The sequence below is a fragment of the Ostrinia nubilalis genome, chromosome Z (genome assembly GCF_963855985.1).
Source record: "Ostrinia nubilalis chromosome Z, ilOstNubi1.1, whole genome shotgun sequence".
NCBI lineage: Eukaryota > Metazoa > Arthropoda > Insecta > Lepidoptera > Crambidae > Ostrinia > Ostrinia nubilalis.
This window is the reverse complement of record NC_087119.1, coordinates 13,267,491-13,279,549: the sequence shown is the minus strand read 5'-3', so window position 1 is coordinate 13,279,549 and position 12,059 is coordinate 13,267,491. Positions and strand designations below refer to the sequence as shown.

Below are 12,059 nucleotides of genomic sequence, written 5' to 3'. Positions count from 1 at the left end.
TTTTTGGCAAAAAGATAAATATTTTATTCCCCGTAATTCCATTACAATTGGCCTGCAGTGTAATTATGAAATGGGCGGGGCTTGCGCAAGTGCGACGGGGAACATAATCGGAAAAATTTTGTCCTTGTCTGCGTGGCCGAAGATTCACGACGCGCCTTATTAAATGTGTACTACTGTACTGTCATGTCTATGGATGACGTCTCCATAGAAACACATTTTTTACTAATAAAATGATGGATTAGTGGAATGCTATAATTATATTTGGCGGCGTTGGACATGGAAATAAATAAATTAAAACGAATTAGAGCAGCCCTGAAGGGCAGCCTTACACGAACACAGAATATTGTAAGTACAGTGACTGAAATCTCCGACGAAGAGATTACATTACGAAACTCCCCGCACCCTGCGCTTCCCTTGACCAAAGTGATAGGTGACCACGAAGACGCGTGGATGAAACGATCTATCTATACCAAATACCAATGCTTTAGAACGGCACAACGGCGGACGGCGTTATAAACGGCAAACAGTTTAGTGAAAACACGTCTTGTAATAATTTTACAAAAATAAATATTTGTGTAAGTAAATTCGTCACAGAAAAATAGGCAGTATAAATGATAACACATTTGAATTAAATCTACACATTTTTTTCTTTAACATACAATAGTGTGACGAATTGAGTTTGATTTATTGACGAATAAGACAATAGCCAGTCGTCTAGCCCATGTAGCACCCGGATCATAAATCAATCATTACAACTGTCACAGCAGGGTTTCCCAAACTACGGGTCGCGACCCAGTGGTGGGTCGCGAGCGGACATTTAGTGGTCCCTGCCTGTAGGATGACACACCACCCTACCGATCCAACCGCTGGGCAGCGGGCGACTGTCAGCCGCCCGAACGGATTGTAATTTGAAAAGTCCTTCATTTAGGCATATTGATAACGGTTAATTATCCTATAGGTGGGTCCCGAGTTTGGGAACTTGTATTTGATGAGTCGTAGCCCAGAAAACTTTATCGGTTATACCGGTGCTGCATCGAGGTGCAGCGGCGTACCCGAACCGCTCCCGAGCAGGCTCCTCCCACAGTTGTTATTATAATTGTGGGACGAATCGACTATAGTCTGGTCTGCGAGCACGTAGAATTTTGTTCAATGACCCCAAGCTACCCCTTCCTTATCGCTCGCGCGTAATTATATTGCTGTCGCGACTGTGCGACGGGCGCCCGCAGTGAGTGTGCGAGCGCGACAGCAACATAATTACTCGCGAGCGAAAAGGATGGGAAGCTTGGGGTCGTTGGACAAAATTCTACGTGCTCGGAGACCGGGCTTTAGTGACGAATAGATCAGCCGTAGCGCTTACTTTTCCTGGGCAGCGCTGCATCGAGGTGCAGCGGCGGCGCGTGCGGATCGATGTTCTCGGAGTGCGTGGGCGTCGGCGGGCCGGCGTCGCGCTGCGGCGTGTCGGCGCCGCTCCCGAGCGGAGACCCGCCGCCGTTGTTCGCCGGCATCGTCACCGTCGGCGCTGCCACGATTCGCGGTAGCGCCGCCGCAAGCAGCGATCCACTCTGGTGTAAAGGAGGAAAAATGAATTTAGTAAAATACAACACATGAAAAACCAAACTCACGACGACCATTGGTCTGTTTTCTAAATTTTGAAAGAAAGAAAGAAATATTCATTACGATGAAAACTTAGAAAATAAAGAAAGTATGTATACGGAAAAAAAGACAGAAATAGCACATAAAGCACATAAATATTACAAGGAAATAAAAAGTGAACTGAGAAATGCCACCCTGATGCAACAGCGATGCCCATCGCAATGGGACTTCACTCAGCATATGCCGTGGCCCATGATGGGGAAGGCCACGACGCTGGGTTTCAGTGTGCCCCAATTTTGAGCAAGGCTGCTGCAGCCAAGGCGCTGTAGGAACATGAAGCAAAGGAAGGTGTTTGTCTACACCCCTACTAGCCAGACGGGTGCTTGGGGAAGCCCATAATTATAAAATGAAATGTCGGTCACGTATTTGTAACTAAATTATTCAAAAGGGATTTAGTTCCGTTCCGAAGACACTCCTTCGATTGATCCATGTCAGATGCCTATGGCGGCTTATAAAGTAATACTATTGGTATGTTACTTATCATTTAAGTACACTGAAGATTTATTTTATACGAACGTATACTAGACTAATCAGTGAGTGAGTTCGTTCGTTCGTTTCAGCCGAAAGACGTCCACTGCTGGACATATTAATTAAATTGAAAGTTCGGAAAGTTTCTAGGTTTGTTCGTTTCATCCGTGTAATTTAGGTGTTATACACGTATTCAATTTGTTGCAACATTGTAAGTGTAATGAATAAAATAAAAATAGATTGCAGTGCAGCATGGTGGAAAAAGTAAGTAAATGAACTGATGTAACCAAGAGCAATATTTTTTATTATTCTACTATTAACTATTGGCAAATACTGAGCCTTGTTCTTCGAATATTCATATTTACAAGCTAAATTAAATTTCATTAACTGAATATCAAGTAGTGTTAATCAAGTCACTAAACTTCTAAACATTTTGTGTAAAATAAAACACTGTCCAACTTAACCCTATTGTTTATGTAACTCATGCTAATCCATCACATGAATTCGTGTGCATTTAAATAACAAAATGTCAAAATCTAGTTCAAACAAAAAACAAAGTTTCCCGTTATGGGTCAATCATATCACGGTACCAATATGATTAATCCTGTGCTTTGTCCACTAAAACTTTTTGCAGTGATAGAGACGCTAATATATGTAGATTGCAAGAATGCAAAAACTAGTACACGCTTGATAATTTGATAACGCTAAAAAAACAGTCAACCTAAGAAAGTATTACATCCAATTTATTATCACGTACGGCGATAACATAAAGCAAATCGCCCAATGAAGATTGACGGGACTAAAGTAGTCTTATCCTTGTTCATTTGCCAAGAAAGGAAAATGGCGCGTGATTGAGTTCTCAGTTGGACTCCTTTATTCTGTCTACAATACTGACCTTATCCAAAGCGGGCTCTAAATTGCTTGCATTCTTGTCTGCTAGCGAAAAGTTAGAGTGCTGCAACACGGGCTTTATTGAAATGAATTAATAGCTAAAATAAGCAATGTCATATTATTATCTAATCTATTTAATTTTCCTCGTGTTCTAGCTGGAGTTATTTGTCATAGTATCCGTGTCATTGACATTTTTTTCTGTTATTAGTTCTAACTTACTTAGTTTCTCTACTAGCTTCTGATTAAGTATTAAGATTATTACAGAGTTTGTTACGGAATTTTTCTTTTGCGCGGAACTCTTTATTCCTTTAGTGAAATTAAATGCACTTATAACCTATTTGAAGCTTAGTCTATCAAAATCGATTCAACCGTTTCGGAGGTTAGTCATTTATTTTGATCATAGTCCTGCATATAGTTTGATGTTTACTGCATTTAATCATCAACAGCCCTTTACAGTCCACTGCTGGACTATGAGCCTCCTCCACTATAGTGGAGGGTTTTGCCATAATCTCCACGCTAGGCAGGCGGGTTGGAGATCGCAGTTTAAAAGATTGATGTTTTTCAGAGAGCGCTGCTGCCCATTCTCTGTTTGATGTGTAGTCCCTAAGTCGCCTCTTACGACACCCGCGGGAAGAGTAGGGGTTGGTGACAAATGTATTCTACTCTGCCGTCACCACACGGCTTCTGCATTTAATAAAAAGCTGTTATTTGGACATAGCAATCAAAGATTTCAACGTTACTTGTTTGCAAAGATGTTCAAGGTCAAATACTTTTAGGACTTGGGGCATTGGTTACATCAGTGCATAATTTCCGTGCAATTGACCATTTGACTCCTGGTTTAAATGATGAAGTGTATGAGCAAGTGGTGCATTACACAACTGGCGTATGAGATACATACCGGTTGATTTGAATTATCAAGTACGACGACTGGAGGGACCGAATTCTCTGTGTTATTTCGCGCTGCACAATTCGCTTCTCTAGCGCCATAGGAATTCTCCGAAATCGGTGTACTCCTGTCTGGCGAGATATCCATATCCTGCAACGACTGGCCATCTGAAATAAACGTTTACACCAATTTTAACTAAAATACTTCTATGCCGTTTTGTACAGGGTGTTAGGTAAATGGGTATATGAGCCGACACTAGCCCATGTTAACATATGCATATAAATGGTATGGTGAAGTCAGAAAATTGATATAATCATTTTAATTTTCATACAAATCTGATTTTATAAATTTTATTTTGTATGCACATTAGACCTGTAGATGTATGTATGTCTACGTTCTTGTAATAATTACTTAAAAGGAATATCAAACGATTTTTTTTGCACTGTTTAACTTAAAACATTTTAAGGCGAAAAGTCCCATGATAACAAGAACTTTTCTTGTAATCATGGGAGTTTTCGCAACTCTTGTGTAGCCTGGATTTACAGTTTGACCGCTAATACAAACCCGACCAGTGAAAGTGTTTAACTTTGTTATTGGGCACCAAAATTAGAAGAAAATTGGCTGCACTCCTAATTTAGGAATCGAATTGTCTCTTGTGGAGAGCGGTTGACAGATGTATTTATTATCCTTACATTTTGAGTCAATTATAGAACAATAAGGCCTGGTTCAGACACAGCGATAATCGCGTGGTTGCTGGGCAGTTCTCGTACATTTGCATCAAACCGTAATCGCACGATTACTGCCTCAGTGCCTCGCCATGAGAACCGCCCAGAAACCGCGCGGTCATCGCGTGTGTCTCAATCACCGAAAGAGTGTGATTGAAGAACGAATGTTGTAGTTTTAATTTTATTAAAAATACCAACCCTTCCCGTCATGTGTGGACGCCGAATGTTTTGGTCTTGTTCGGTCGTGCGCATCGTCGTCGCGGTGATTGCTGTTCCAGTACCGGTCGGAGGCATTGTTCGTCCTTTTGCACGGCTTGTCGGGCTCTCTTCTGCCTGACCTCGAACTTGATCTGTTATCTCGACCTTTGAGGATAACAAATTGGTAATATTAATGGTAATTTCAAATTTCCTAGTTACATCGCGTAGAAAATCAATATCCAGCCACGCTCTTAGCTGGCGGGTTAGACTGAGCGAGCGAGGAGTATCATTATTATTATACTTTCTGTTTTTTTTTTTCAATTGAAAATATTAATACTCATTTTCTTATTATATCGCTAGAAAATCAGCATCCAACCACGCTCTTAGCTGGCGGGTTAGATTGAGCGAGCGGATGTCTTTTGGCACAAACAAAAGGGGCCTCCTTTCTTTTTTGTGTCAAATAAAGATTTAAGTCGGTTTTCCATATTCAATCCTTGTCCAAGACCGGATTTCAACTGTCAAATTTGAATCTGTTTTCAATCAAATATCCATAATTTTTGGTGCGTTTACACTTTAATATTGTTTAAATATATTCTAAACAATATGAAAATGTATAACATCGAAAACCGTATATATTTCGACCAAAAACATATTGAAATTCTACAGTTGACGGACGGATTTGACGAAAAATTGATTATAGAAAACTAGCATTATTATATTCTAAATGATAGTCCAATGTGGGAATATTGATCGAATGACACACATTTGGAAATGCTCAAAAATAAAATGGGATGTAAGATAGAGATCAGGTCCGGATCCGGACCTACATACGGCATCCGTTTGCGCCATGAAGCAGGTTATTTCTTCACCATCGCAATTCAACTGAATAAACCAAAGACCGAGGATAGACAAAATCTGGCATAAATACACATCTACAATATCCAGCAACTATACACAAAAAAAACTGCAACTTTGTCAAAGCCTTTGTCGGCCGTTTGGGGTAGTGGTTCGAAACGGACTACTATTCCGGAGGTAGAGGGTTCGATTCCCGCACAGTACAAACATTTGTGTGCATGAACATAATATTTGTTTGTATTGGACTGGGTGTTTTCTATGTATAATATGTATGTATGTATTTACAAAAAAAAAGTATTTAAGTATGTTTATATCTGTTGTCCAAGGATATTTATTTATTTATTAAAGCTGTTTAGTAGGGTGGTCCTTATTCCATCGAAAAAAAATTTTTTTCTTATATTTTGCGGGGCACCACGTAATTTGAATATATACCATATGAAAGTCTTTCATATTTTTTTTTTTTTAATTTTAAAAGACATTTAGGGGTCGCTACCAAGGTTTGAATTTTAAGTAAAAACACAAAATCTGTATTTGTTAGATTCATTTATTTTTAAAGCCAAAGGCAAATAAAAATATTACAAAATTATTGTTGTTGCTATGAACTAAGATATTATGTACAATGTACATATTTGAATCAATTATTTTTAAGATATAAGAGTTTACTTGTTAGTATCTCGACGCGTCGGTACCATGGTCGGTACAGAAGAGGAGTTGAGGGGAGAAGGGGACAAGAAGCGATTGTCTATTCTATCTATGCGATGTTCATTTGCACGTAAAATGTGATATAAACACTTAAATAAAACATTTATGAAACCATAATTTTTAAGATCTTCAAAGCTTTTGTAAATATTTTGACAGCTGGTAGCGACCTCTAAATCTTAACCAAAAAAAAAACAAAAAAACTAAATTCATATTTAGAGGTATATAATCGAATGAGAAAGTGCCCCGGGGATAATTCAAAAGTCGAAAAATAAGGACCACCCTACTGTTTAGGTCACCTTGGCGAAATCGTGGTTCTCAAAACCAAGAAGAATAAGCACTTTACACCTATCTATTTTCAATTTCGAATATTGAAATCGCAACGTTTCGTATGCCTATCTATTTATACATTCATAACATTTTTGACGTCAACCACACAAGACGTGATATTCCTTAATTGGGTATTTGCCACCACCCCCCAATAATTCTTTTTTAAAAATGCACTTCATTCGATTGTTAAAAACTTAATTAATTTTAAATTACCGGTAATTAAAGATGTTAGGCTGCATTGTAATTTAAAAAAAAGTAGTTTGAGTTGACACAATAGTGACGTCACTGCCATATAAAATCTATAGGAGAGTCTCGTTTTGACAGTTTTAACCTTTTCAGCGCCACTTCAAATACAAAAGCCCACTTCGATGACGCCACGCTTGATAAAATATGATATCAATTTAAATAATTGTATTAATATTATTCAGTTTACATAATACTCAATTAGCCTATTGCTGACATCATTTTTAAGGCGGATTAATCCGTCGTTGGCGGTCAACCTGACGTACGTATGTATCCGTCATTGGCGTTGAAAAGGTTAAAAAGTACGTCAATTGATTGGTAGTGGCAAATACCCTATTAAATATGAAACTCAATAACGTAGGTCCAAGTAGAGGACATGTATTTTTAGGCTACATTCGTTTGACATCGACAATCGATATCGCGTTAATTATATCGCGACGACCATGACCCATCTTAGTGTGGGCCAGCCACACTTAATCTACTGATATAATACAGGGTGGAATTTTGTAATGCCACCTGGAGGGAAAGTAACTCTTAATAACGTGGATAGAAAATTTTACTCAAAGAAAACATTCCTTTATTTTTGAAAAGAAATAGAACTGCATTCAAAGATTTTCCATATCTTGCTTGCCACACCCGGGAATCGAACAAACTAAAATCTGTTAAAAATTACACCATGTATTTTTATTGCATCGATCGTTAGTGTTTAAGTATAAAGATGAAATCTTTCTAACAAATTTTATAAATCAAAGGTAAACCGTGAAATCTTAAATTATAATAATTATTTACAGAAAATTGTATAGTATGGCGGTGAATTTTCGAAAAACTTCAAAAATCTTCGAATGCAGTTCTCTTTCTTTTCAAAAATAAAGGAATGTTTTCTTTGAGTACAATTTTCTATCCACAGTATTAAGAGTACTTTCCCTCCAGGTGGCATTACAAAATTCCACCCTGTATGTCTGAATGTCTGTACCCAGTGTGTCTGGTCACCAGTGTCCGACACGTTAGGGCGCAGTAATATCTGTGATAATATGATAAATTTTATCGACAAATCCACAGGAATAACATTTTATTCCTACTTTCAAAAATTGCAGGTAATTGTATTTTTTGGGTTTCCGAGTCAGAGTGGATCCATTTATTTACCAATATCTACCGATATACAGGGCCTATAAGCATACAAGTGAATTCGTTCGACGGCTAAAAGAGTAGGCAATAAGTAAAATGATGATTTTTTTAAAGTTTTTCAATGTTACAAAAAACTAGACCGTGAATTTACCTTTTTTTCCAATTTTAAGATGCATTAAGTCATTACCTAAAAACTAATGTTAATACCTTAGCTTTAAATCAACTAATCTAAGCGTAGTAGTAGGGCACCTACTATCGGGATGAATTCGCGGTTGATAGTCACATTAAATTAATCATAACGCCTAAAAGAAGTGGAAAAAAAGGTATGTTCACGGTCTAGTTTTTTTGAAACATTAAAAATTTAAGTAAAAGCGTAATTTTTATTTTAGTTTTACGTTTCAATTATATCTTACAGATTTTAATGGGAGCTTTTGATAAATTTCTTGACGTCTACTTATTGCCCTATATCCTGAAACACATGATAGAATCGAAATTTGAATTTGAGGATATAGGGCATGCAGGTATGGCGAAACCTTTATGCATTAATGTGCCACTTTTCTAAAACATAATGTTTGTTGTAGTCGTAACAGTGCCATCAAATAGGTACCTACTTACTACCTTTTCAGAGTTTCAACTCAACGCTCTTCGGGTGACGTCATCGTCTTAGCTACTAGCGAGTGACAGTATCTTATTCCACAATGGGCCCAACTGATGAGAGCAAATACGATAGCCCCATTCAACACATTATTCACTATTTTATTTCATATTGAATTTAATGATTAGTAGTGTGCCCTAAATATTGGGCTATCGGTAGCCATCCCTGGTGTAGGGACTCCCAAACTCTTCAGCGGTAATTGCTAGGGCCCGAGACAGTCCAATTTGGGCTAGTTTGTTTTAGTAGCCACAAGTACTTTTCACTGACACATAATGGCAAGGTTTTAAATATAGAGCTGGAAACTTCCCACATGCACCTTCTGGTAGAAGAGATTCGACTAGTTGGTTTGTTGTCATGAGTACTTTCCGGACTTGACAATTCAGCAACACTCAATCCAACTAATCCTACTAATATTATAGTTCGTTTGAGTGTTATCGGTACCCGCACGCACACTTCAATAATGATGCTCGGATTGCTCAGATCAAACTCGCCGCTCCCCGCACAAAAAATTGGTGGGGCGCGTCTTCTTGGATGAAACGATCTATATAAATGTGGGAAATTGTTAGCAAGGATGGATGGACGGATGGTATGACCAATCACTAAATTCACAATTAATACAATACTAGCAAACAATGTGTTTTGAATGAGGGCTATCGTATTTGCCCTCATCAGCTGGTGCCAATGTAGAGAAGGTCTTCACTTGTGCGATACTCCTCATTAATGGCATTAGGTGTTATTTGATGCCAAATCTATGACTAGGGCAAGTGACCCGGTTGTGGCCACCGACCCCTTTGTGGCCATTTAGAACTTCAAATCGTTATAACTAAGGCAAAGACTAATATATTACTCTATGGTTTACGGGAATAAAAATATCTAATATTAGCAACACTGATAGCGTTAACAGCATTGATGTGTCAAGCATCACTTCAATCCAACAAGTCATTATTTTTTGAGAAGCGTTAATTGTTTTAAGTCTTAGCAAAAAGGCTAAGGCGAGCGGGTGAGTAAACAATCATTATTTTCTAAATCCTTTTTATTTTTTTAAATGTTTATGTTAATCCTTAATAAAGAATACACTGTCTAAGTGGTACTAATGATATTATATCGCTATTTGGTTATTAAGTGGGTTTATAAGAGGTGGCCACTAATGGAGCCAGAATGAATGAATTTTCCCATCTTTGGCCACATGACTGGCCAAAAGTGGTGCACGAAGAACCCCACTTTTGGCCATTTAGTTTTTATCGTGATTTTTCAATTTAATTACTTAGCTATTTTGATATAAGTAATCGATTCATTTTCAGAGTTACGATTATAATGCCTCCATCGAAACCAAATACTAAAAAAATCGGTGTTGTGAAAAGAAAATTGTTCCAGTACTAACCGCATAAGCTTATACTATAGGTTAATGTTGATCTTAATTGTACTTTCAATTTAAGCTGATATATTATATTTCATACTAGCGGCCGCCCACGACTTCGTACGCGTAGATCCCGTTTTACCCCCTTTATCTATCTTACGCGGTTTAGATTTTTTCGTACAAATGTTTTTTCCCGCTAACTCCCGTTCCCGTGGGAATTTTGCAATATCCTGTTGTAACTAAGCTTTAAGTTTACTAAAGTACCTGCATGCAAAATTTCAAGAGTCTAACTTAAGCGGCTTAGATTTTTCATACAAAAGGATTTTCCTGCAAATTCCCGTTCCCGTGGGAATTTCGGAAATTCCTTGTTGTAACTAAGCTTTAAGTTTACTAAGGTACCTACATACCAAATTTCAAGCGTCTAACTTAAGCAGTTTAGATTTTTCATACAAAAGGATTTTCCCGCAAATTCCCGTTCCCGTGGGAATTTCGGGAATTACTTGTTGTGATTAAGCTTTAAGTTTACTAAGGTACCTACATGCCAAATTTCAAGCGTCTAACTTAAGCGGTTTAGATTTTTCATACAAAAGGATTTTCCCGCTAATTCCTGTTCCCGTGGGAATTCCTAAGTATACTATAACCTGCCCAGGAGTATGAAAAATAATTGTACCAAGTTTCGTTAAAATCCGTCGAGTAGTTTGTTTTTTTTTGATGAATTTTGATGGCCACAACTGGCACATGACTGTGGCCAGAAATGGGGTAAAGCTGGCCAAAAGTGGCACAAATTCCCATTTCTTTTTCTTTTCTACAGGATTATTTTTGAATTGAATCATTATGAAAAAAAATGTATCCTTAGGCTAGATCTAAATATATTTAATCACTTTTTACAAGAAATAAGTCCGTGATAACAAACACTGTAAAATGATATAGCCTCAAAGTCTAAAAAAATCTTAAAATGGCCAAAACCGGGTCACCTGCCCTACATAAAAATTTTATAGAAATTGCCACATTGACACGTAGATTTGCCATCCCTGATATAAGCTATATTTTATAAAGATCTGTGAGAAACTGATTTTATACAGGTTGAAATTTTGTAATGCCACCTGGAGGGAAAGTACTCTTAATACTGTAGATAGAAAATTTTACTGAAAGAAAACATTGAACTGCATTCAAAGATTTTCGAAAAATTTTCGAAAATTCTCTACCACACCATACAATTTTCTGTACATAATTAAAATAATTTGAGATTTCATGGTTACCCTTTCATTTGATTTATCAAGTTTGTTAGAGAGATTCCATAATTATCAGGGTTCGAAAATATCCGATATTTATTATAAATATCAAAATATCGGATATTTATGATATATATCCGATATATATCAACTTTGATATATATCAATTTTGTATGAAAGCCATAGTACTATTTTATTGTATTACTAGCTTTCCGCCCGCGGCTTCACCCGCGTGGAATTTTGTCTGTCACAGAAAAACTTTATCGCGCGCGTCCCTGTTTCAAAAACCGGGATAAAAACTATCCTATGTTCTTTCCCGGGACTCAAACTATCTCTATGCCAAATTTCATCAAAATCGGTTGCGAGGTTTAAGCGGGAAAGCGTAACAGACAGACAGACAGACAGACAGACAGACAGACAGACAGAGTTACTTTCGCATTTATAATATTAGTTGGGATTCATGAATACTATTGCATATGTGTTACATGAACATGTTTTTAATGTTTTTAAAACTTAAAATCATACAAATAAAGCAAAAACATAAAATATCTTTGAAATACGGCAAAATCAACTAAAAAAATAAAAATCTTATGTCAAAAAGTACAAATACAGTAACAAATTTTAAAAGTTGATATACAGTGTGAGTCACGTTAAAGTGTACATATGAAAATAGATGAAACTAGACCTATTTTTATCGACAAAAAAGAGGTCAAAAAATTTTTGAGATTTTTTTTAAATTTTT

At 37.2% G+C, this 12,059-nt stretch overlaps 1 protein-coding gene across 1 annotated transcript in view; it reads right to left on the bottom strand.

Annotated features, from left to right (window-relative positions):
- The window catches only part of LOC135086698 (WW domain-containing adapter protein with coiled-coil homolog), a 30,181-nt gene that overhangs the window by 5,654 nt on the left and 12,468 nt on the right, over positions 1–12,059 (bottom strand). The window contains exons 5-7 of the mRNA XM_063981474.1: positions 4,822–4,986; positions 3,911–4,065; positions 1,358–1,562 (exon numbers count right to left, since the gene is read on the bottom strand). Coding sequence (XP_063837544.1) covers positions 1,358–1,562; positions 3,911–4,065; positions 4,822–4,986 — 525 coding nt within the window. The remainder of the gene's footprint in view (positions 1–1,357; positions 1,563–3,910; positions 4,066–4,821; positions 4,987–12,059) is intronic.